General features: G+C 47.3%; 14 protein-coding genes across 14 annotated transcripts; 9 read left to right on the forward strand and 5 right to left on the reverse strand.

Annotated features, from left to right (window-relative positions):
• Positions 1-115: 115 nt before the first annotated feature.
• Positions 116-1369, forward strand: KES1 (oxysterol-binding protein KES1; the record flags this gene model as incomplete). The annotated part of the gene is made up of 1 exon (XM_002553134.1): positions 116-1369. The coding sequence occupies one exon, from the start codon at positions 116-118 to the stop codon at positions 1367-1369; it is 1254 nt and encodes a 417-aa protein (XP_002553180.1).
• A 398-nt stretch (positions 1370-1767) lies between these two features.
• Positions 1768-3114, forward strand: NOP53 (Nop53p; the record flags this gene model as incomplete). The annotated part of the gene is made up of 1 exon (XM_002553135.1): positions 1768-3114. One exon carries the CDS (start codon positions 1768-1770, stop codon positions 3112-3114), a length of 1347 nt encoding a protein of 448 aa, XP_002553181.1.
• Positions 3115-3245: 131 nt separating this feature from the next.
• On the forward strand, positions 3246-4133 carry KLTH0D10868g (uncharacterized protein; the record flags this gene model as incomplete). The annotated part of the gene is made up of 1 exon (XM_002553136.1): positions 3246-4133. One exon carries the CDS (start codon positions 3246-3248, stop codon positions 4131-4133), a length of 888 nt encoding a protein of 295 aa, XP_002553182.1.
• PXA1 (ATP-binding cassette long-chain fatty acid transporter PXA1) lies at positions 4124-6616 on the reverse strand (the record flags this gene model as incomplete). The annotated part of the gene is made up of 1 exon (XM_002553137.1): positions 4124-6616. The coding sequence occupies one exon, from the start codon at positions 6614-6616 to the stop codon at positions 4124-4126; it is 2493 nt and encodes an 830-aa protein (XP_002553183.1).
• A 671-nt stretch (positions 6617-7287) lies between these two features.
• Positions 7288-8151, forward strand: KLTH0D10912g (KLTH0D10912p; the record flags this gene model as incomplete). Its single annotated transcript, XM_002553138.1, has 1 exon — positions 7288-8151. One exon carries the CDS (start codon positions 7288-7290, stop codon positions 8149-8151), a length of 864 nt encoding a protein of 287 aa, XP_002553184.1.
• Positions 8152-8253: 102 nt separating this feature from the next.
• Positions 8254-9039, forward strand: KLTH0D10934g (KLTH0D10934p; the record flags this gene model as incomplete). The annotated part of the gene is made up of 1 exon (XM_002553139.1): positions 8254-9039. One exon carries the CDS (start codon positions 8254-8256, stop codon positions 9037-9039), a length of 786 nt encoding a protein of 261 aa, XP_002553185.1.
• Positions 9040-9181: 142 nt separating this feature from the next.
• Positions 9182-9772, forward strand: PPT2 (holo-[acyl-carrier-protein] synthase; the record flags this gene model as incomplete). Its single annotated transcript, XM_002553140.1, has 1 exon — positions 9182-9772. One exon carries the CDS (start codon positions 9182-9184, stop codon positions 9770-9772), a length of 591 nt encoding a protein of 196 aa, XP_002553186.1.
• A 2065-nt stretch (positions 9773-11837) lies between these two features.
• Positions 11838-12728, reverse strand: ATG5 (Atg5p; the record flags this gene model as incomplete). Its single annotated transcript, XM_002553141.1, has 1 exon — positions 11838-12728. The coding sequence occupies one exon, from the start codon at positions 12726-12728 to the stop codon at positions 11838-11840; it is 891 nt and encodes a 296-aa protein (XP_002553187.1).
• Positions 12729-12776: 48 nt separating this feature from the next.
• KLTH0D11022g (KLTH0D11022p) lies at positions 12777-14378 on the forward strand (the record flags this gene model as incomplete). The annotated part of the gene is made up of 1 exon (XM_002553142.1): positions 12777-14378. One exon carries the CDS (start codon positions 12777-12779, stop codon positions 14376-14378), a length of 1602 nt encoding a protein of 533 aa, XP_002553188.1.
• Positions 14379-14499: 121 nt separating this feature from the next.
• Positions 14500-17049, reverse strand: KLTH0D11044g (non-specific serine/threonine protein kinase; the record flags this gene model as incomplete). Its single annotated transcript, XM_002553143.1, has 1 exon — positions 14500-17049. One exon carries the CDS (start codon positions 17047-17049, stop codon positions 14500-14502), a length of 2550 nt encoding a protein of 849 aa, XP_002553189.1.
• Positions 17050-17989: 940 nt separating this feature from the next.
• Positions 17990-19471, forward strand: MET7 (tetrahydrofolate synthase; the record flags this gene model as incomplete). The annotated part of the gene is made up of 1 exon (XM_002553144.1): positions 17990-19471. One exon carries the CDS (start codon positions 17990-17992, stop codon positions 19469-19471), a length of 1482 nt encoding a protein of 493 aa, XP_002553190.1.
• A 79-nt stretch (positions 19472-19550) lies between these two features.
• On the reverse strand, positions 19551-20819 carry SSP2 (Ssp2p; the record flags this gene model as incomplete). The annotated part of the gene is made up of 1 exon (XM_002553145.1): positions 19551-20819. One exon carries the CDS (start codon positions 20817-20819, stop codon positions 19551-19553), a length of 1269 nt encoding a protein of 422 aa, XP_002553191.1.
• A 262-nt stretch (positions 20820-21081) lies between these two features.
• PUS7 (pseudouridine synthase PUS7) lies at positions 21082-23148 on the reverse strand (the record flags this gene model as incomplete). The annotated part of the gene is made up of 1 exon (XM_002553146.1): positions 21082-23148. The coding sequence occupies one exon, from the start codon at positions 23146-23148 to the stop codon at positions 21082-21084; it is 2067 nt and encodes a 688-aa protein (XP_002553192.1).
• A 222-nt stretch (positions 23149-23370) lies between these two features.
• Positions 23371-24684, forward strand: PRP46 (mRNA splicing protein PRP46; the record flags this gene model as incomplete). Its single annotated transcript, XM_002553147.1, has 1 exon — positions 23371-24684. The coding sequence occupies one exon, from the start codon at positions 23371-23373 to the stop codon at positions 24682-24684; it is 1314 nt and encodes a 437-aa protein (XP_002553193.1).
• Between the last annotated feature and the right edge of the window lie 16 nt (positions 24685-24700).

Here is a 24700-nt window from a genome sequence, read left to right on the forward strand (position 1 = left end):
TGTGCAAGGTTACTGTGTCTCGGAACAGCTGACAAGTAATAGTACCGCATAATTTGCGAGGAGTTGATCAGATTCCTCTTATTTACCGCAGCAAAGCAAGCATAAACCGCCGACTATGTCTGGATACGCCGCCTCTTCGACGTGGACGTCGTTCCTAAAATCAGTCGCGTCGTTCAACGGCGACCTGTCAACGCTAACCGCACCACCATTCATCCTGTCGCCCACATCGCTGTCGGAGTACTCGCAGTACTGGGGCGAGCACCCGGACCTGTTCCTGGGCCCCAACTTCATCACAGAGCCGGACGCGGAGGGTACCAGCGCGGAGCAGCTACGTATGCTCGCAGTGACAAAATGGTTCATCTCGACGCTAAAGTCGCAGTACTGCTCGCGTAACGAATCTATGGGCACGGAGAAAAAGCCTCTAAACCCCTTTTTGGGCGAACTGTTCGTGGGCAAGTGGGAGAACAAGGAGCACCCAGACTTCGGCGAGACCGTCTTGCTCAGCGAGCAGGTGTCCCACCACCCACCGGTCACCGCTTACACGATCATCAACGACAAGAATAAGACTAGTCTGCAGGGTTACAACCAGGTCAAGGCGTCCATCTCCACGGCGTCTCTCAGCGTGAAGCAGTTCGGTCACGCGCTGTTGGAATACGGCAAGTTCAACGAGCAGTACCTGATCACGCTACCTCCCCTGCACATTGAGGGCATGCTAGTGGCCTCGCCCTTTGTGGAACTGGAGGGCAAGGCTTACATCCAGAGCTCCAGCGGTCTTTTGTGTGTCGTTGAGTTTTCCGGCAGAGGCTACTTCTCAGGCAAGAAGAACTCTTTCAAGGCTCGTATCTTTCAGAAGCCCTCTGACGCCTCCGACAAGGAAAAAGCACTATACACCATCACAGGGCAATGGTCCGGCACTTCCACGATCAGCAAGGGCAAGTCCAAGAAGGGCGAGGAGCTGTTTTACGACGCTTCCAAGCTGAGGGTGGAACACCTGCACGTCAAACCCATCGAGGAGCAGCACTCTCTTGAAAGTAGAAAGGCATGGAAGAAGGTTGCAGATGCCGTCAAGGGTGGTGACTTCTCCCAGATCCACCAGGAGAAATCCGCTCTGGAGAACGCACAGAGAGACTTGCGTAAGCAGGAAGAAGCTGAGGGCACCAAGTGGAAGAGAAGGTGGTTCGTCCTAGAAGACTACACCGCCGGTATCAACGACAAATTCACCAGCCTTGCTTCCAACCTGAAGCTCTCTACAAAGAACGTACCCAGCGGCACTTTGGTGGGGGACAAGGAAGACAAGAAGGAGCATTCCGCAGCGCACTGGAGGTTCAAGAGAGAGCTCTGGGATAGCGAAAAGGAGATTAAGGCTTGAGCACGCCTGTGGCCCACTCTAATTCATACCCTTAATGCAGCTGCACTCACGATATCAAATTGCCGACACTCATATAACCTAGGAGGTCGGTAACATCAAAGCAAAAAAGACCAAAAAAGAGCTTCATAGGCGTGGCTTGGCTTGCCCCACTGCACCACTGCGCGGTCCAAGCGAAACATGGCCTGCTCCTGTTTAGGCTATATCATGACCTTTTTTTTTATCTTGATTTGACCTTATAGAACCTGATTCTCGATGAGCCGTCGATGGTGAACGTTAATGTAGTGCTTTTTTATATCTGAAAAATTTGTACGCGATGAGCTTGAGATGAGCACGGACTGAAAACACTAAGAAACGCAGAATACAGTTCTACCTTGCATTTCAATAGTTGAAACTCAAGAATGGCAGCTGAAAAGGAACGGCCGTCTCAGTACAGACAATCTTCGCGTAAGGGCAAGAAGGCCTGGAGAAAGAACATCGACATTTCTGACATTGAAAAGTCCATCCGCCAGCAACAGGATGAGGAGATAACACATGGTGCTAAAGATTTGTCTTCTTTGCGTAATGAAGATCTGTTTCAGGTTGATACTGTTGGTGATGAAGTGTGGAAGCAGAAGCTGATCAAGCGTAAGCAGATAAAGAAAAACCTGAAATCATCAGAGATTCTAGATTCTATCAAAACCAATTCCAAGGTTGCGCCATTAAAGCATCCCAAGAGCCAAGCAGCCCAAGATGATGAGAAGAAGAAGATTCAGGGTGTCTCAAAGAAAGAGCTAAGAAAGCTAATGGCGCTTGCCGGTAGAATCGAGGGTGAAAGCAAGCTGAAGAATGCTGTGTCAAAGAAGGGTCTTGTCAGAGCCGGAACCAACGACCTTTGGGGCGCTGAGGAAGAAGTAAAAGTGCCATCAGGCATCAAGTTGGCCACCAAAGATAGCACTGCTATTCCCGAAGAACTGAAAAAGCTATCCACCACTGGATGGTCCATAGCAACAGTGGCCCCTGATACTTTGAAGAGGGCACCAATGAAGGTTAAGGACGTTGAAGAAATTCCACACGCCGGAAAGTCGTATAACCCAAGTTCGAAAGAGTGGACAGAGCTTGTCAACTCCGAGTACCAAAGCGAAAAAGCGCGCGAAGAAGCTCGGTTGCAAATGCAGGCTTACAGGGAAAGAATCAAGCACCTCATGGAAACTTTGGACAACAATGAGGAAGAGGACTCTGAAGACGACGAGGATGAGGCTGATGAGAACCAGGAACCTCAAGAAAACGCGGAAGCTTCCTCTGAAATTAAGCTGTCGCTGAACAAGCCTTCTGCCAACAAAAAGAAGACAAAGTATCAAAGAAACAAACAGAGAAGGCACCAAGAGAAACTCAGTTTGCAGAAAGAGCTGAAGCAGCTCAAAGGACAGCTGCGCGAGCTCGAGCGCTTCGAGGAAATCGAGAAAGACGTTCTTGAAAAGCAGGCTGCTCGTGAAGCCGAAAAACAAACCAGAGTTGGGAAAGAGAAGCCCAACAAAAAGCATAAACTAGGAACAAAGCATTCAGTCATTGAAGGTAATCTCGAATTGAAATTCTCGGACGAATTGTCGGACTCTTTGAGGAAGTTGAGGCCCGAAGGTAATCTACTCTACGACGCCGCGAAGAAGCTACAAAGCTCAGGTAAGATCGAGACACGTATTCCCGTTAAAAAGGGCAGGAGGTACGCTCCAAGAATTACCGAAAAGTGGACTTACAAGGATCTTAAATAAACTGTTAAATATATGAAAATGTACATTAGTAGCTTCTCAACTTGATCTGTCACGCATCGATTTCTGAATGTTTCCAAAAAAATAATTCTTTAACCTCTAAGGGTTCGTGAACGTTATTGTTTGCGTTTCTAATGAACAAAACAAATCTCATTATTGTTCCCTGTCACTCCATATGGAAGATTGACGACCGTCTAGACTCGGAAAACTATGGTCAGTACCCCGAACATTGGTTTTTGGCGCCGTTTCAATACGAGGGACATGATCACTTAGCATTCATTATGCATTCCCTTTTGGCAGTTGAAAAGTTGTTGGACGACGTTTCTGGTTCACTGCTTCTTTTTAGCGGCTCTTGCACAAAAGCAGATGCTGGCCAGGTTTCGGAAGCTCAGTCATACCTCTCACTCACTCGTAAACTTCTAACTGCTGTTATATACGAAGTCGAGCTTCCTGTTTCTCTGTTAAACTCTACCGATGTTCACAAGGCCTGTGCGCACATTGCCGAAAGGATAAAAGCTCAAGGTCTAACGGTAACTGGGCTGTTCACAGAGCATATTTCAACTGAGGAGTTTGCGTTGGACTCATTTGATAACTTGCTGTATTCGCTGACAAGGTTCCATGAGTTAACTTCGAACTATGCTTCTAGTGTTACCATAGCTGGCTTTGGATTCAAAACAAAGCGCTTTTTGCAGTGTCACGCATGTGCCATCGACTATCCATTGAGCAAAATAGAGTATTTGTCCTATGAACCCCAGCCTCAGTATTCCGAAACTGAAAAAATAGAGGCATACTTCAATGATTTAAACTACCAGGAAAGCAAAAATGCTCTGGAGTTGTTCAAGATAGATTGGTACGGAACAAAAGAGCCATTGCTAAGCAAGAAAATCAAAAGGAACCCTTTTACGCTATCGCCAAACTATAGGCTTCCGTTTGAGCTAGAGAAACCTATATTGGACGATAACGCATTCTTCGAGACGATGATCCAGGGGAAAATGCCTTGGTCGAACTCTTCTCAAATATGAGCAAGCTTTCTCATTAAAGCTGCCCGCTCTCCTTCCCAAACGTTGACATTTTTCAGTTTGTTTTCTAGCATCTCAATCTCTTTCTCGATTGAAGTGATAACCTCGTCAGTGCCGAGATTCTGCAAGCGCCAGGTTCCGTCGGTTGATATGTCTAAAGCGAGGTCATGATACTTGATTAGAGAGGGCCTTTGAGAAATAGTGATAAAGTTAAAACGGTATCTCTTCAAAAGACCGAATAAGTAATCTTCCATATCAGCACTAATAGCGTTAGTAGCTTCATCGAGAACTACAAATCTGGGTTTGTGGAACATGATGCGAGCAAAATTGATTCTTTGCCTCTCACCGCCACTCAATACGTCTTTCCATTCGGCGACTGCGTCAAGGTATCTCCATCCTTTATCTCTCTTTAGAAGGTAGTCCAGCTTAACCTCCCCCAGAATATGCGTCAACTCTTTATCCCGATAACCCATGTCAAAATATTGATCGGCTGACATTGGGTAAATGATTTGCTCCCTGAAAGTTCCTCCTTGGATAAAATACGGTTTTTGGGGAACGCAAAATAAGTCAGAGGCAGGCGGAATTGACAACAGCCCGTTTTTGTTGTATATTGGCCATATTTCGGCGATGATCCTTTGTATCGAAGTCTTGCCGCTGCCGTTTGGGCCCAATATTAACATACTACTTCCTGGACCTTGGAAAGCTAGCTTTTTATTGATATTAAGGTTGGAATCGGAGTTTCCATTGCCAAGAGTAATGACAGGTGGCACCTGAAAGCTGAGTTTGTTAATAAGGCGTGTTCCATCTTTTCCATATTTTGAAGGGATGACAACGTCTATATTTTCCAGCCTGATACCGTTGAAGTTTCTTTGAAGAGTGCCACGCACAATGTCACTGCTCGTCAAAGAATTGTGGCCACTAGAATCTTCCCCTTCTTCAACTGTTGCACCGTAATTGTACACATTAGAGTGAACCCTGTGCAATACCGAGAGTAAGATGAATATTCTGTTAGTATAGCCCGTTAGCTGCGCAATATCTTTGATAGAATGCATTAGTCTACCGCCCGCATCTGCCAACGACAACATTAGTCTTTTGTTCACAATAAACTCTCTCATATTGACATCTTCATTGTTTACACCGGAACTGAAAGTTGCTATGACGATGGGAATAGAAGCGAATGCGTAACCAAGGGCAGACCACGTATATTTCAAAACGTAATCCTCCAAAATGTTGTAATTCACCTTTACGCGGTCGACTAAAAGCATTTGGTCCATCAAATGATCGTAGAGGGCGTTCACTTTTGTGCGCTCAACCTTAGTTCCATGGTAAAAGGCAATCTCCTCATTGTTGTTGATAAGGTTGAGGTGATAGTTGTAATAGTCACCTTCTGCCGTTGAACGTTGACTCACAAGCCTACCGAGTGGGGGCGTCCAGCGCTTGAGTGTGTAGCCCGTGATAAAGTAGTTTACGAATATGCCCACAATCCCGACAGTCCCAAGGTTGTCTCTGAGGTAGACAGAAAAGAACACTAGGTCAATCACGGGCTTCGCGATGTTGGCGAAAACTGAACAAATCGCATCGCAAAATTTCGTAACATCGTTGGTTATCGAGTTGTCAATGTTGGCAATCACCGAGCTCGAAGCTTGGTTGTCAAACGTCAGTTTGTAAAATGCAAGCCTCTTATCAAGATACATGTCATGAATGTACCGTGTAAGGTTAATCCTGAAATTCAAACTCAGCTTGCGCTGAAGGTACTTGATGGCACTGTTGGTGTAAGAGGCGGGGAATGCGATGAGGAACCAGCACAAGAGGTCGACAAGGAATTTTCGGCTGTTCCCAGATATAATGTCCTTGACGATCTGTCCGTCGAGACGCGCCACAAACAGCGACAGCCAGGTGCGCATGACGAGAAAGAAGATTTGAAAGATGAGCAAGATAGAGTTCTGGTCGGTGACCTTCGGTACCAGTATCCGCGAAATGATGTTCAGTTGGCTGATGAACTTTGAGTAAAACACCTGAGAAATCTTGTTCTTGCCGAAATACTTGAACAGAAACTTATCGTGCTCATACATGTCGTCACTTTTCGGGCTGATCAGGATGCGCTTCTTGTTTGTTGCGTTTTCCTCGTAGGGCACATACATGACCCGCGCACCGTTTTCAAGCATGACCTGTGACCTTGTCCTCCTCATCACGGGTGTTCTCCCGAAAGTACGGGCGCGCAGCCTCGAAATTAGTGTGTATATCGCATAGCCTACGCCAGACGCTGCGGAAGCAGCAGAAAACGCCAGGGTGATAAAAATGATTTGCGCCCGCTTCCTGTGGTTCAGAGAAGTGTCAGGGTTTCGGACCAGCCACCATAGGTGCTTGAGTATCACCTTGGCATACTTACCGCGCGCAACCCCGCGGAGGTCTATTCCAATGCACTCGTGAGGAAGTCGAACCAAAAGTTCTTTCAGCCTCTGTGCTGTGATTGTTGTTTCTGCCATGTCCTATCGGCCCTTCGATGGGGGAAAATGCGTCAACAGAGCTCAGAAATTCTCTTTGGAAGCCTAGCAAATGAAGTATGGCTATCAAGCTGTTTTTTTGAATAACCTCAACTGTTTCAAACCGCTTTGGTTTGCCTTGTCGATCTTCGTCCCCCCTTAGCTTATATACTCATTTGAGGAAAGTCATTTTTCTTCCTTAACTGACACTGTCACAGCCAAAGACTGACATCTCCAATTTCCGTAAACTTGGATCAAAACAAGAGAATAAAGGATCCGAGAGAGTTGTCGAAATCCAGCATGCAGCGAACGCAGCTGAAGAAGTGCTCAGGAATTGTCCACGATTGGTACAACTGATTTTGAGCTAGAATACTTGGCTGAGCGCCGTCTTGTATCTAACATAAGTGGGAGCGAGAGTCTCGGGATGAAAAACCTGAAGTCGACCTTTCTTCAGGCGCATGAGGTCCAGCGAATTTCGAATGCCCCTTCCGCATTTTTTAAGCTGAGTCTAAGCGTCAACTGCTTCCTCCGCGGACTTCTCGTATGTCTGTACAACGAAACTTAGAAATCAATCGTTATCGTGCTCTGAGATAAGGGTTGTTATAAACGAATTCTCGAAGACAGCTGAAGACCTACTTCACTAAGCTCTCTTCGTGTCAATTGAAAGCTCCAGCATGTCTTTTTCAGGCGTTTTGCATAAATACGCGTCCCGGAGAGTCGCGTTTGAGTTTAATTCGACCCCTTCCAAGAAGGTGGTGGTCTTCATTGGAGGTTTGGGCGATGGTCTACTGACGGTGCCTTATGTTCCCAAGTTGGCGCAGGAACTGGGGTCTTTGGGCTGGTCCGTGATCCAGATCCAGTTCACAAGCAGTTTTAAGGGCTGGGGGCTGACGTCCCTGGACCAGGACGTGAGCGAGATTAAGGAGCTGGTAGATTACTTGAAGTCCACAGAGGGCGGCTCTCGTGAACGCATTGTGCTTTTCGGACACTCCACAGGCTCGCAGGACACCATGCACTACCTTTTGAAATTCGGCGATACCATCGACGCGGGTGTTCTACAGGCCTCGGTGTCGGACCGCGAATTCTTCGGACAGGCTGTTGACAAAGAAACCTGGAACAGACTCAACTCCAAAGCCAAGGAGCTCGTCGACAAAGGACAGAAGGATGAGATCCTTCCGCTGGAGTATGCCAAGGTCATGAGCGAAACGCCCGTCACTGCGTACAGGTGGTGCTCGCTGGCCCTCCCAGGCGGCGATGATGACTACTTCTCGTCTGACATTCCCGACGAAACTCTAAAGACAACTTTTGGTAGGGTCAAGAAACCATTTTTGGTTGCTTACTCAGAACAGGACCAAATCGTCCCTGCCTACGTCGATAAAAAGAAGCTTCTAGATAGATGGCAAGCGTGCAGCAACACGGACTTCTGGTCGAAAAACTCGGGTTTGGTCAACGGCGCCAATCACCAAATTGAGCAGGTGCAGTCGCAAGATCAACTTCTTTCGATGGTGCGTGAATTTCTTACCGAGTTCCAACTTTAAAATCTGTTTATCGTGTATTTAGCTAGGAACGCAGCCGATATCATGCACTGTGAGTCAATGATTTTCTGCATTTAGTCAGCTTCGATAAGCTATTGTGAGCAAATGACTTCCATATCAATTAATTTTTCTGGGCTGGGCTATTTAAGATCGAACTCAAAAGGTGTAGATGCTCGAGGGCCTCTATCAAGATCAACAATCAGACGCAATTCTCACAATACAATGGCAAGAACACTTCGCAACGGGCCAGCTTTCTCGGATCCCTCAGTGACTGTGGAGCCGATTCAATTCAAGCTATTCAATTCAGGGGACGTAGCTACTGCATTCCCTGTTTTTTCGGCTGAGGATCTTCCCGATTCCTTGGTTGACTACATGCATCAAGAGTTCAATAAGAATGTCGATGCAGGCCAGACTTACCCCCACATGCAACTCATGAACAGAGAGGAGTTTATCGACTACTGGCTCCACTCTTTCTGCGCTGTCGCGCTGAAGACAGATAAGCTGGTTATAGGCCCCGAATGGAATGACTGGGAAGATCGCTTCCTGGGGACGTTTTTCGTCAAGCCCAACTACCTGCCACGCTGTTCACATAACTGTAACGGTGGATTTTTAGTGAACTCGTTGCAGCGTGGCCAGGGGATTGGATATCGCCTGGGCCAGGTCTATCTGAGCTGGGCTCCCTTGCTAGGGTACACATACTCCGTATTTAACCTTGTTTTCGTGACGAATGTAGGCAGCTGGAAGATCTGGGACAAACTGGCCTTCGACAGGATCGGTTATCTCCCAAAGGCGGCCATTCTAAAGGGTTTCGAACAGCCAGTAGATGCCATCATGTTCGGCAAAGACCTGACGAATGTCGAACCACGTCTTTTGGCAGATCTGCATGTTTAGGTGTCTTGAAAACCGCTAATAGGATACATGTGCAGCCCAGCGTGTAGGATGGGAAGTTACATAAGAACTCAAAATAACTTCTTCGACAATGACTATAAAGCTAAAACACAGTAATGATGAAAAGTGAAACGCTGAATCAACAATGCCTATGAAGAGAATCAGCAGCAGGCTGCTCAACAAGAGAATGCTTCTTCTTCCCGCTACACTCGCAATACCCCCACATGCCGCCATGCTAGGCATTGGCACCGACATTGTGTATCTGCCGAGATTCGCGAAAATCGTGGAGAAACACGCGCCAGTTGGACAAAGCACTACGTTCCGTAAAATTGCGACCAAATTTATGCACCCCGAGGAGGTCCGTCACTTGTACCAGATGCTCCAACTGGGATACAATTCTCCTAGTGTCGTGCGATATCTTGCAGGCGTATGGGCTACAAAAGAAGCGATCTTCAAAAGCCTTGCCGCTCAGAGGCTCGAAATTCCCCTTCTTCCAGCTCAAAAGATCTACACTCAAGTATTTTACAAGACCAACGAACAGGACGGGGCGCCCCGAGTCGAGTTCGACAGTTCTATAGAGCGCTTGCACCCCGAATTCGCCAGAGCCTACATTGCAAACACTAGATTCGTGCTTAGCATAGCACATGATGAGGATTACCTAGTGAGCTTTGTTTGCCACATTCGGGGCCAAGCTGCGGAAAACGTAGTCCAAAAAACGCCTCGGCCGTTCTCATAATACATGCAAGGTTTCGAGTCTACCTTATATCGCTGCCGGCTATGGGGGGCATTAGACACGCGCAAAAGGGCACAAGTATCCAAGGCACTTATAAGATGCTGATATTGAAGCAAATGCTTGTTGTCAATCATGTGACACTATGATCTCGAAGTAATTTCAACATCGCTGAAGTTGGTCAAGTTCCTAATCTTAAACATGGAAAAATTTTTGGAAATTAATCCTAAGCAGTATTTGACGAACCATTCGAAACGTTCAACTCAGCCCACAATCAGAACCCGATAGGCAGCTTAAGAAGTAGGTTGTGAAGGAGCAAATCTCTAAAATGGGTGTTGCGGATTTGATCAAAAAGTTCGAGACCATCGCAAAGGTCGATGACTCAGCTGAAAAAGCTCACGTTGCGGAAACTGACGCTAGCAGACAGGGCAGCATCGCTGAGAAGGAAGGGTCAATTCCTGGTGATGTCCAAACTAAAACAATTTCAAAGGAGCCCACAGAAGTTCCTACCAGTGAGGGCAACGAGAGCGCAGGCAATGAGGCTGAGCCCACCAAGCCAGAAGAACCAGTTGCCCAAAAGCCCGCTCCTGCCGCAGAGGCGTCAGCTGTGAAGGAAGCACCAGCCAGCGATGCGGAAGCGAAGGTAGTGGAAGAAGCTGCTGAAGAGCATGACGAGGCTTCAAAGACCAGTCCAGAAGACGACAAAGAGTCGGTTACGGAAGACTCCTCTACGAAGGAAGAGCAGACCGAACAGACCGAAACTAGCGTTGCCAAGCCACTAGAATCAGAGAAGGAGGACTCAGCGGATTCAGCGGAAAGCTCAAGTGGTGCTACGGAGCAGCCTAATACCACAGTTAGCGCTTCAAGCAAGAAGAACAAGAAGAAGAAGAACAAGAAGAAGAAGGCCGCCGCTGCTGCTGCTGCCGCCGCCGCCGCCGAGCTTAAAGACGAAAACAACACCGAGCCTGAGGTGGTCGCCCAGGAGGCATCTGATTCGCTTAGGCATCCCTAAGACCCCAACTAAAGAACAAGTTCAAGCATTGAACTCAGAGGTACAGGAGGAGGAGCTGGAATCCGCTCACCATGAGAGCGCGGCTACCGAGGATAACCCCGCAGATACGCGTATAGGGCGCGATGATCCTTTCCAATTTGGTCAGCGCCAGCTCAAAGACGATTCCGATATATGGAACCATAATGCGTGGGATAACGTCGAATGGGGCGAGGAACAGGTTGTTCTGGCTGAAGAGAAGATAGCAGAGCAACTCAAGAATCCCGTTTCAGATTTCGACAAGAAACTCTACAATAGCAACCCAGCAAGATACTGGGATATATTCTACAAAAACAACAAAGAAAACTTCTTCAAGGACAGAAAGTGGCTACAGATTGAGTTTCCTTCTCTTTATGAGGCTACGAAAGAAGACGCAGGACCCGTCACTATATTCGAAATTGGCTGCGGCGCCGGCAACACTATGTTCCCTATTTTGAATGAAAATAAAAACCAGCATCTGAGAGTTGTTGGTGCTGATTTTGCACCAAAAGCTGTTGAACTTGTCAAGACTAGCGAGCATTTTGATGCCCGCTTTGCACACGCAGCAGTTTGGGACTTGGCTAACCCTGAGCACACTCTTCCCGAAGGCGTAGAGCCCCACTCAGTCGATATAGCTGTTATGATTTTTGTCTTCAGCGCTTTAGCTCCTGAACAGTGGAAGCACGCCATGGAAAACCTTCACAAACTGCTGAAACCCGGCGGAAAGATTCTTTTCAGGGATTACGGGAGGTATGACTTGGCACAAGTGAGGTTCAAGAAAAATAGGCTGCTTGACGACAACTTCTACATCAGGGGTGATGGCACTCGGGTGTACTTTTTCACCGAGCAAGAGCTGAGGGACATTTTCACTGAGCGATACTTCGTTGAAAACCAAATCGGTACTGATCGTCGGCTACTTGTAAACAGAAAACGGCAGCTCAAAATGTACCGCGTGTGGCTTCAGGCTATCTTCGAAGTTCCTTCGTAGAGCATTTTCAAGTTTTACTTCTAACTGCATTCATAATTGTATAAAAGAAGAGCACTTCAGCTACGTGAAGTCAAAGACGCGTCTTCAGTCATCAGGCAAAGTGAAACATGTAGAAAACCGTCGAAGCTCGACAATTCTTGATAAAGATACCACACTGACAGCTGTAACGGGACTTCTATGCCCTGTATAACGGCTTTTGCAAGATTAGGCGTGGAAGAGTCATTCGGGAACCATTCAGGAAACTCGCTGCTCAATACATCTCCCAACCTTATGTGCCCATTATTGTGCTGAACTTTCGCCTGTGGCTCCAGAAACCTAATTTGGGGCAATGCGAGGTGAACTCTCAGAGGAACATATCGTGTGTTATCGAAAGTCGGCAAAATCTTCTCCTTAATTGTGTCAAAACTATTCTGGTCCCGCCGAAGAATACTATCCCAAAACTTCATTGTGTCGGGCTTCGATAGTGACATCACCTGTTTAGAAGCGCCATTCAAGATGAAACAAGCTTGCTTCCACTGATGCATCCAAAACTCACGAACCTGGTCTCTTCCCCGAACGATTGGAATTACGTTTGTTGGGCACTGGTCTTCATGTCGTAACGTCAGTTCCCAGACATTGAGGCTGTTGTGCCGGTGCCTTGAAGACCTCAGCGCAGGGTCCAGCCCCGTCAGAGAGTCAAACAAAACGCCTGCAGGGAAATTCCACGACAACGGAACGCCCTCCATTTCAAGCCACCATCCATTGTAAAAGTCTGTGACATTAGTTCTCAGCTCAGGAGCTACTCTTTCAAGGATATAGGGGAAATAAAGAACGAGATATATTTCTCTCGGTACTCTAAAACTAATGATGTGCTCGGGCTCGTTTGAGGAATTCAAAGTTAGATCAGGGTGAACTGTGACACGCAGATTCAATGAGCCTGCCCAGGCTCTTCTTCTGACATTGTCCATTGTTCATTAATTTACACTTTTGTTGCGAATATTCTACAAACGCGTGATATGATATTTTTCAAACTCATCTCATCGCCTTACCAACTGATAAATAAAGCTGAAAAAATGCACGAGTCCGAAAGCGAGCACCTCGGGAAGGCTGCTCTACTCTGGTCAGATCTTTCGGAAACTCACGACGGTCTTGATGAAACCCCCGAAGAAACCTACATTTATTTTGGTATTTTTCATTTAGATATAATTCATGGGCAGTCGGCTGAACACCTTAATCGTGCTTTGAAGCAATTTCAGGATCTTATTCGCCCCTGGAACGAATTTTACCCATGGACGAACTACAATGGCGTTAAAACAGAAGTTGTTGAGGATTCTGCTTCTGCGCCGTATATCCTTGGCTCTTTATGCATCACCGACAACCTTGAGGAAGAATCACTGGTTGTGAGTCTTCTTCAGCGATTTTCAAGTTTACAGGGCCCAGAAATCTTCGTAAAAGTTACCGGATCAGATGGGGAAGTTCTCCTGATAGAAAGTCATGATGTGTTGCCAAGCGAATATGAATATCCAAAAGGCAATAATCGCTTATGGATACATGAAGGAAAGTTTAAGTTGATCCCTAGCAACGTGACTCCTGGCCGTGGCATGGAAAGATCAGAAGCACTGAATTTTCTTCTAAACACCTACTATAAGCTCATAGAAGTTCCAGAAGTTAGCAGTATACTTCACCAAAGGTTCGTCCTGGATACGCCTGAGAAGTATTTGAGAAATCTCTATCAATTGCCATTAGAGTTGAATAACAAGCAACATTTCGAACTTTTAAAGAAAAAGCCACGACTAATTGGCTATATAATCAAATGCTTATACCAAGAAAACTTAAGTCACGAACCCGAAAAGATAATCGAAGAATGTGAAAATCAACCATTAACCCTGTTGCTGCCTGTATCACAATGCAAATTGTTATCCTTTTACCTTCAGTATTCGGGCATTGATCTTCAAAGCGAGCGTTTGCCGTCAATAACAGGCGCTATAATCAGCAGAGCCTTGGAACAAGTCATCAGGTATGATAAACATTTTCAGCGTGAGAACTTTACGTCCTGTTCCGAAGCGTTAGACAGTTTCCAAGTGCAGCTTGTTAGTCAAGGCTATTTGAAAAAAGAGGTCCCACACCAAAAAGCAAATATGGGCGCTCTATTAATCGAAGCAGAAGCAGAAGTCGCAGAGGAGGACACCATGGAGAGGATGCAAAGCTTGTTTACTGGGATAAAGTCCAGCTTGGAGGAGGAAGATAACAATAAACAAGCCAATGAATCGAGCGATGACAGTGATACCGCTGCTGACCATGAGGCTCAAAAATTCTTTAGTGCACAAAACATAGATATCGATGAGGATGATTTCTTCGAGTTTTTCCTGACCGAAGCTCTCAAAGTTAAAAAAGAGGACCTAAAGAACTACCAAAGCGGTTCTGCTCCTCCTTCCGAAAGGTACCACGAAAAAGAAGACGAGGCTGAAGCTGTAAACGAATTTGAAGGTCATCTCTCGACGGATAGCCGAGGCCATTCAAATGATACAGAGGCTTTGGAGGAACTTATCGAGGCTATGAGGCTTGACCCCTCCGCGTTCGAAAATATACAAAATATCTTAGATTTGGACTCCGAATAAGCGTAACAGGCCCGCATACGGGTTCTTTTCAGGTTATCGTATGGAAGATTCTGAGATCTTCCTCCCAAAAAACTGATGTTAACTATATAAATTAATGCTAATGTTGTTGATATGTTACAGGTCAATCGTCGAGAGAGTTATCCTCATCGTCGGCACTACCAATATCTGAATGAACGCCGGCGTTTTGGAGAGAAGGGAAATCAGATGTTAATATCCTCTCTTCTGAAAGATTGCGCGACCAGCGGCTACCACCACTAAAAGATCTTCCCATGGCAAACAGAACCGGTCTTGTATCTGTGGGCTGGATTTCCGCACAAATTGGAGTAGATGGCTTTGAAGGGGTTCCGCTGATGGAGGAAGGTGTTTCTAAATCATGCAATAATGGGGCATCTGGAATGCCCTGGCCTTCGGTCTCTTCAATCAACGCTCCAGAGTTGTCGTCCTCATTGTCAAAAGAACTTTCTTCTTGGATAACAGACTGGGCGGCAGAAGAACTATGATTCATCAGCTTCCGGCTGATGTTCCTCTTTGGTGGTCTTCCTCTTCTACCGACTGGTGATCTCCCGCGTTTTGACAGCCATTGGGACCCAACAGTCATACGCGGTACCATGGTATCCGCGTTTGAATAATTTCCCATAGCTCTTAGGTCCATGGTTTTCGGAGAGGAGGCAGTAGAAATGTCATAAAATGAATCCGTTCGAGAGCTCCTCTCGGATGCGCTTGAGGCACTGGACATAATGCTCATCGACCTTCTTGTTGTTACGCGAGACTGCGTGGTCTGATTATCTGTTAAATCGCCGGTAGGGGAAAGTATAACGCTGCTAATATTTCTGTTATTAGAGCTTATGCTGCTGTTTGCTTTCGAATTCGAGATGTTGCCGTCCGTTGAATACTCCGAGTTATATGTGTCATTTGACATCTCGGATTGCTGAGAAAGAATTGACATGGGGCGTCCCCTTTGCTCAAGCAATTTGTTACCCTCTGGGACTTCGTGCTCATTGTTAGCAGGTCTATGATCTAGCTCGCTATCATAGTTTCCCATTGACGTTTGCCGAGACCCTTCGCTCGAAGTGTTGGACTTGAACTTTTTGAGCATGGGTTCCTCAATTTTCAGTTTTTCATGGGGCTTCTTCTCCACGTCAATCCCAGGCATCAGCCCGTTACCGTTGCGGGTAGGTGAGCGATGCGGACTGTTCTTGTTTGATTCAAATGAGTTTGTGTTGCGTTTCCTCTTGTCTGCGTTCTTAGAAGAGAGACTAGGTGACCCATTTTGATAGTGAATACCGTTCTGCTTCTTGGTTTTGAAAAAATTGGTCATTTTGTTGAAAAAGTTGTGCTTCTTGTTTGACCTTGTATTCCCACTGCCCTCAGTCTGTTCAGCCGGAGATTGCTGTGGTGACATCTTAAGTTGTGTGGCGTTTATCGGCTGTCTAATGGAGACGGTATCACTTTTCCTACTCATTATTCGCTTCAAAGACGCTGCTTTGCCTCCTTGTTCCGGATTTTTTAGGTCTTCAGAACCTTTTCTGCTTGGTAAAGACGGCTCAAATACCTTTTTGACGGACAGAACAGACCTGCTCCGTTTTGGGTGGCGTAGGATTTCGCTTCTCTTCTCTTTCTCTAGCAAAAGCTGCCAGGTTCCTGCTAAGGCATCGCACTTCTTCTTATTTACCGACTGTTTTATAGCTTGGGTGTCAAATCCAGACTGTTTCAGCTTCTTGAGCAACCTGCGCTCAAGCTTCGAATGAAAATGTTTGCACCCTTGGCTCTGGCGCTTTATCGTCTTATCTGTTTTTTCTAATATCGAAGACCCATGGGGAAACATGAATGGGTGTTGGAGCACTTGCGTGAGGGAAGGCCGTTGGCTGGGGTCCTTTTGAAGAAGCTGCATAATCAAATCCTTCCCGTTGGCGTCAATGAAGTTGTCATCGTAGAACGGCTCATTATTGACAATTCTGTACTTAGTCTTGATATCATCTTCCTCATCGAAAGGCATTGCCCCGTGGATCATGGTGTACAATATGATGCCAAGCGACCATGTGTCGATTTTGTAGCCCTCGTAGGGCTTGCGCTCTATCAACTCCGGGGCCATATAGACGGTGGTTCCACACACGGTCTCGAGGATGCCCTTTGTGGCACACTCACGAGTGAAGCCAAAGTCTGTCAGCTTGGCCTGGCCCTTCTTGTCCAGGAGGATGTTTTCGAGCTTCAGGTCCCGGTGAACGCACTTCATCGAGTGCGCGTAAAAGACGGCACCCACAATCTGCGAAAAGAGGTGGGAGCACTCATCGAGCGGGATACGCTTCTTGATCAGCAAATACTCATACAACTCTTTGCCCGGGCAGTACTCAAGCGCCATCCAGACGGAGTTCTCCGTCACGATGACCTCGTACAATTTGGTGATGTACACATAGTCGAATTGCCGGTGGTAGAAGACCTCCCGCACAACGTTGGGGTCGTTCTTGGATCCCATTTTCAGTACCACCTTCTGGTGCGTTAGCCGATGGCTGGCCAGGTACACCTTGCCGAAGCTTCCCTCGCCCACGATTTTGAGAATCCGGTAGTTGCCTACATCCCGCAGCTCCGTCAGCGAGAACTGGCCATACAGCTTGTTGTAGGATGCCGAGATGTTGGCTTTGAGCTGGTTCTGTTCGAGTCTCGACGGAAACATGTCGCCATACGAAACCGCCGTGCTAGATGGATTTGCCCGTATCTTTGCCAGGCCTAGCTCTGCACTTCGATACACTTAATTGCGACAGGATTCACGCTCAGATCAGGCTATACTTGAGGTCCGCGTTCAGCACCTCTGTTCTCTGCTTTTCTAAGGTACTCGCCGGCTCGAGATAGCTCTATAGTCTGTGGAAATCTTTTATTAAAGCCCGCTGTGCCGAGTACAAAAGTACTCGCATAAAGAACTGCTGCCGCAGCACACGGGGCGCAACACTCCGCTTGCGCCCAGAGCCATGCTGCCCTCCAGAGGTGTATTCTCTTATCGCCTTGGCATATATCCCGCAAGTTTGGCCTGCTACAGAAGCTTGTATGTAGTTTTTACAAGAGAAGTACGCGATATGCCCAAAAACCTGGTACAAGATGTAAAGAGCACCGTGCGAATTATCAAATTCCTCCCACGGCTCCCGCCATAAACTCCGGAAATCGCCTCGTCTGCAAAAAGATCCTGAGGGCTTTTGAGAATCACTCACTGCCCGTGTAGAATAAATGTAATCATTTAAATTCCTGGACGGGTAAAGCTATGTACAACGCTCGTTCATAGTTATATGTCGATTGGAGATGCGCCCTGTTAAATGGACTGTAGGTTGCCACGCGTTGGAGTGGGCAGCGGGAAGAAGTGCCTTTAGATGTAGCTGGTCATGAGACGGCGCGACAGGCGTGTTTGGTCAGAGTGCTTTGTGTGTCACGTGATATAATTTATCTTACTTCTAGTCACGTGACTGTGCATCGTTTTGTTAGTCACATGCCATATCACGTGACTGCACTCGAAAAATGCCGTGCCAGACTGATAACCAGGCCCGTCGGGCATCCCTGCTGAGCTCTAGCGTCCTGTGAGACCTGAACGTCGATTGCTGGCTCTCTTTAGTTCTGCCGTGCATTTCATGAGACTTAGCGTACCGCTCAGAATGTCGACACGTCCAGCCAGGTCCTACAGCGATGCGATCGCTGCACTCAACTCTCTGCAGTCCAACTACGCCAACATTATGGCCATCAGGGCATCCGGCGACCGCAAGAACAAGATGAACATCTGGGAAATGCAGGAGTGGTCTCGCCGTATCGGTTACAGCACGTCGGACTTCAACAAACTGAACATCGTGCACATCACTGGCACAAAGGGCAAAGGCTCCACAGCAGCCTTTACACAGTCCGTGCTGCAGCAGTACGGCGACCAGATCCGTAAGATAGGACTCTACACCTCGCCGCACCTGAAGTCCGTGCGCGAGAGAATCCGCATCAATGGGCAGCCCATCTGCGAGGAGAAGTTTTCCAGCTACTTCTTTGATGTCTGGGACAAGCTTGAGGCCACCTCTTCGCCGCTCGACAATTTCCCGCACATGACGCCCGGGAGCAAGCCCGGTTACTTCAAGTACCTGACCCTTCTATCCTTCCACGTGTTCATGCAAGAAGGATGCGACTCGTGCATCTACGAGGTCGGCGTGGGCGGTGAGTTCGACAGCACCAACATCATTGAGAGCCCCACCGCATGCGGTGTCTCGTTGCTGGGCATTGACCACACCTTCATGCTCGGCGAGACGATAGAGGAGATTGCGTGGAACAAGGGAGGCATCTTCAAAAAAGGCAGCCCTGCATTCACCATAGCGGCCCAGCCCACCAAGGGTCTCGAGGTTCTGAAGGAGAGGGCGCAAGAGCGCGAAACCTCCCTCACTGAAGTTCCTATCTTTGACAGCCTGAAGAAAATCAAGCTTGGTATTGCGGGAGACTTCCAGATTTCCAACGCGTCCCTTGCTGTCGCTCTCGCCTCGCAACACCTGGTCCGTCTTGGCGTTCTGGACCAGAACCTTCAGCTCGCACCGGATACCGAGCTCCCACAGCGTTTTGTTGATGGTCTCACCTCCGCTAAGTGGAACGGGCGGTGTCAAACTGTTCAAGATGGCGCTATAACATGGCTGATCGATGGAGCACACACTAAAGACAGCATTGAGGCTGCGTCAGGCTGGTTCAAAAGTGAGGTCATCAAAACACCTCGCAAAAAGGTTCTTCTTTTCAACCAGCAAACAAGGGATGCAGAGGCGCTGATAACCAACCTCCACAAATGCTTGCTTCCTGAAGTTGCCTTTGACCGCGTCATTTTTACTACGAACGTTACATGGAAGTCAGGCAGCTACAGTGCTGACCTCGTGTCAATGAATACATCGAAAGAGCAGGTCGAAAATCTCGAGGTCCAGAACGCCCTGCGCGACACCTGGTTGCGTTTGGAGCCCCATGCCAAGGTTGACGTTGTGGCTAATATTGAGTCTGCTATTGAATTGGTCAAGGCCTATAACGAGCCGGTCGAGGTCGTTGTTACTGGGTCTCTACACCTCGTTGGCGGCCTATTGGTTGCTTTGGATGGAAAGGATTGAACGAGCTGTATACAAATTCAGTACATTTTCCTTATTAAACTAGCCATGTATGTACTTTTAGAGATAAAAAGAGCTGAGCTCAAAACATGTGATAGCATGCCCGGTCGGTGGTGTCCCGGCCATACGCCATCGTCCAGTCTCGGTTGTATTTTTTATGCATAAAAGAATCAGGCTCCCCGAAGCTCTCCAGAGCGTTGATTGCCGACCTTACATCGTAAAAGCTCACGGAGACGCAAAGTTTGCGTGATATCATAGGAGATATTTCTGAGATTTCGCCGAACTGTTCAAAGTCCTTGCGAAGGTCTTTATAGTCAAAGGAACACAGGTTTTGACGGTTTGAGTGCAACTGTCTTGACCGAGGGGACTTTGTGCACCCTGTTTTCTTCACAACTATGCATCGCCTAGCCCTCGTCCCTTCCTGCCTTCCAGCGCAGGCATTCGCACTCACCATGTCCTTGACTTCATCGAAATTCATGTTCGATAGGCTACAAGTGGATTTTGGTGCCCATTGCGGTTTGACAATGTGTCCGTTTATTCTGAAATTATTCGAGAGCCCGTAGGAAATAAAGCTTTTGGCATCTTCATTGAACAAAAAGTGCAGTCGCGCCCCTCTAGCTGGCGCGCCTCTTTGATCCTTTGAAACATTGACTTTTTCGAGCGGGCCTCCATAAACCTGTGAGAGCAGACTTTGAATACCAACATCCTGCGGAAGCTCCAAGATCTCTACAACCCTCTCTTCGCCGTTCTCAGAATCCTGGTGGCTGTTCTGTAAGAAAGCTGCGTTGACGTGGTGCTTGTTGAGTAGAGCAGAACTGTTGAGTGTACTCTTCTTCAAACCTTTAATGTCTCCAAACTGCGACACGTTCTCCCCAGATTCGACGGCAACAGGGGTTTTTAATGGTTTGACATTAACGTCTCGGCCCTCGATCAAAGAACCCATAGACACCGAATAACAGTGCTTTTTTTGTGGCAGAAGTGGCTTCATTGATCCATCAGTTGTTTGTGGTGCGTGGCAATTCGGCTTAATCAAAGTTGCGCTCGAGGTCTGGTTCTTGCGGAGCCTTGTGCCCTTTGGAGGGAACCGCATCACACCATAATCTGGTACATCCTCTTTTGTGTAATGTTCCTCGCCTCTAAAATAGGCTCGAGCCAGCCGCTTTAGTCCAAAAAGATCGTGAGCCTCCTGCTTCCACCTCGAACTCGACCTGCTTGATGCCCCTACTCCAGATCCGAGCATCGAAGACACTGAAACGAGCCTCGAAGGTCTCACTCGCATACTTCCATTATCAATATCCGCACCTTGTATTTTTGTAGTCCAGCAATCTGGCAATGATTCGCGAGGCGCCATAAAGCTTGTTTTCTAGTGTAATTTGAATTATAAGGCTTGGAAGATTTACCCAAACTATATTCTTTATCTTTTAAGTTGTAAATATTATTATGGTACTTGTAGTAAGAAGTCCATCCTAGTCCGGCTTAGTGGCAGCTTATATTCTGTCGCCGTGATAGCGCCAAAAGACGTTTCGTGACAAAGTGATTTGATCCTGCCAGATGGCGCTGGAACAAAATGTGAGAAGCTGGTGAGATAATTCCAGCTCATTTAATGGCGCAGATCAGTTCGCCTGTTCGGAGTGGGTTTTAACATCACACATGTCCCCACGACGGGATGTCTCAAGTTTCATCAACTCACGCAAGAGCATAGTCGCGTAAGCGGACACACCAAGCTTGAAAGACAAAATCACAGCAGTACTCTCACCTCCCTTGTCTTCTGGGAAACGTGACAGTTTGTCTTTCATGTATTTCTGGCCATTTTCCTTGCCCTTTTTGTTGTTTAAAATCTCAAGGTCAGTGTTGATGAGCTGTTGAGTAGGAGAAGAATAATGCAGGATTTTGAAGCTTAGGTCTTGAGGCTTGTGGATGATGTTTCTGTAAGAACCAGCAAGTGAAAAGTCACGAATTTTCCTTCTCATGTTGAAAGGGTCCAGTCCGTCCTTATTCATTACGTCCACGTAGATTTGGCGTAGAGACTCGTTGGCTGGGTAAACTACGTCGAAACCTGGCGACGGCAGCACAACATCCTCAATACTGAACTTCCCAGCATCCACCTCCTCTTGAGTAACGGGTCTGGCCCTGACAAATTGTGCTTCACGCAAATCCTCAGCAAAGTCGTCTTCTTCATCAGCATCGGCGTCTCCTGAGGCATTGCCGGCTTTTGAGCCTTGCTGTGCGCTTTCGTCGATCACCAGATCGCCTGCGACAACTTTGAGACCATAGAGTTCGATCCTTTTGCTTGTGACCGTGTTCCACACGTAACTTTGGTAAGCGTGGCCATACATTGTTCGTAGGTTTCTAGGTATCTTGTTGATGCAGTGCAAGTAGTTACCGGCAGAATCACCATTTCTGGCTTGGTCTGCCAAAGAATGAAGGATAGCGTTCTCCGCCACACACTGACGAGGCATCCTCTTTAAAGCAGCCGCAGGGTCCTTTGTTTCAGACCATATCTTTCTTGCCTCTTTGGAAATTGGCAAAACGTTCTCCTGCTCTGCCAAAATGAGGTTTGCGGCCTTCTCCCACTGCTCTAGTAAGAGACATTTCCCGACTTCATGCGTGGACACACTGAAGGTACCAAATCTCTGCATCCCAAAGTAGTTAATGAAACCATTTTCTTTGATAAACGCGCATCCATCGGCTAATATTTGCTCCAAAGATACTGTAGAGACCTCAGGAACCTTGACATCACGAATAGCGATGGTGAACTCGTTACCCCTCAGGTCTCCCAAGCTTAAAGACTCATCTTCAAACTTAAAACCGCCAAGGACAACCCCTTTCAGTGCCCTGTTGAGAGCGTTGAGTCTGTCAATGTTAATCTTGGAAATCGACATACGTTGACACGTAATTGCCCTGCGGTCTTTGGTGCCCGCGAACCTAATCAACCTTGTTGGGGTCTTCAGAAATTTGGACAATACGTTTGCCACGTCCATGGTGTCTTTATTCTCCTTATACATGGTGAAGTGAATAAAGCTCTTGGATGGACCGTATCCCCAATTCTCGACTCCGTTGGCGTCTTTGTTCCTCTCTACTAAGTCCTTTTTGTTAACACGAGACCTGCGGTTAGCCAACGCTATGAGAAAGGTGTTTTCAGGCGATGTTACGGACTCGAGCTGGTTATTGAAAGCAGCGCGAAGCAGCTGATGTATCTTGGTACGCTCTGCCTTACCGTCAAACTTCCTTGAGGTCTCCATCTTCGTGACGTTCTTGTACGAGTCCTCAATTTTTTCCACATCCTCTTCACCTAGCAGCTCCACCAGTTGCGCTCTAAGATCCTCATCGACCTTGAACTGTTTGCGCCTTTCAGCTTCTGCTAGTTCCTCTTCTGTCTCTTCTTCTTTAGATTTCTTGGGGGCTTTTGGCATCTTGAATCCTTTATCTGTCAAGTACACAACATTTCCTTGCTTGTCAATTTCATTCACCATGAAATCAGTGTATCTTTGTTTGATTTGGCCAAGAAACCCAGGCACGTTGTCAGTAAGAAACTTTGTAATGCCAACATCAGTTTCACTTATCCCTTCTGGTCCCATAACTTTGGGTTTTTTGTCCAGATGGCTATCTAAGGTGCTTTCTGGCCCGGCGTCAGCGGCAATAGCCTCATTGCCTCTCTTTTTGTCTTCGATCTCTGACATCTTAACCAAGTGAGACAAAAATAGTCAGGCGAAAGCTTAAAATTGATGTTTAGAGGTTTATAAATCTTTAATGGTTTATGCGATGAGCTTGTCGCGTTATATTTACAGGAAAATTTTCCACTTTCATATCATCCATAACGCAGGAAAATTGGTTAACTACTTAGTTGATATCCTTTGACAAGCCAAAAGAGAGTTTATACGTCTTCAAGGGCCCATGGTGCTATGTCCATAGATCGAATTCATGGTCCAGAACACGCTCGAGAAGTATACTTGAAACACTTGTGGGAAAAGCGGTTCAAAAATCTTGCCCAAGTTTCCCCAGACCTACAAAAGAAAATTGAAGACAGGAAGAACGTGCTCGAGCGCTACGAAGAGTTTAGAAGCGCATCAAGCGCACCTTCTGAGCCTTCCACTGGCGCTTTAGTTCATTACGAGAAACCCTTGCCAGACACAGCCCAAACCGCGTCTTTGGTGCGAAAAGTATATCGCGAAGACGATTCATTTAACTTACTTATGGAACGCCAGAGCCGACAGTTAGCCCTAGAGCCCAGTTGGCATGCTCCTTGGAAGCTAATGCGAGTAATCAATGGACACAACGGCTGGGTTCGATGCGTATGCGTGGACCCTGTCGACAACGAGTGGTTTGCTACTGGAAGTAATGACACAACGATCAAAGTTTGGGATCTAGCCAGCGGAAAGCTTAAATTAACGCTAGCAGGCCATGTAATGACTGTGCGTAGCATTGCAATCTCACAGCGACATCCTCTCATGTTTTCTGCCAGCGAAGATAAGCTTGTGAAGTGCTGGGATCTTGAAAAAAACACTGTGGTAAGAGACTACCATGGCCACTTTTCAGGCGTTCATACGGTTGACGTCCACCCAACTCTGGATCTAATTGCAAGCGCGGGAAGAGACGCTGTTGTTCGGCTCTGGGACATCAGAACGCGTGTTCCGGTTATGACGCTTGCTGGGCACAAGGGGCCGATTAACCAGGTCAAGTGCTTTCCAGTTGATCCTCAAATAATGAGTGGCTCCGCGGATAGCACGGTGAGGCTCTGGGACATCAGAGCTGGTAAGGCAATGAAAATTTTGACACACCATAGCAAGAGCGTTCGCGCGATCGCGGGTAACCCCTCAGAGTCTTCGGTGGCCACAGCCTCCACGAGCGACATCCGTTCGTGGCGTCTTCAAGACGGGCAGCTCCTGACAAACTTCCGCTCCGAAGACACCGGAATAATTAATTGTCTTTCAGTAAATCCCGATGGCGTCTTATTCGCGGGCGGAGACGATGGCCATCTGTCATTTTACGATTATAAGACCGGACATAAGTTCCAGGATCTACCTACAATCAAGGTTCCAGGATCTTTAGAAAGCGAGCGCGGAATCCTATCCGCGTCTTTCGATCAAACAGGCCTAAGGCTGATCACTGGCGAGAGCGACAAAAGCATCAAAGTGTGGAAGCAGATTCCAGGTGCTACCCAGGAAACGCATCCAAATCTCCCCTGGAATCCTCGCTTGGAATCCCAGCGGTTCTGAAAAGGCATTCAAGTGT

This window comes from Lachancea thermotolerans (assembly GCF_000142805.1).
Source record: "Lachancea thermotolerans CBS 6340 chromosome D complete sequence".
NCBI classification, from domain to species: Eukaryota; Fungi; Ascomycota; class Saccharomycetes; order Saccharomycetales; family Saccharomycetaceae; genus Lachancea; species Lachancea thermotolerans.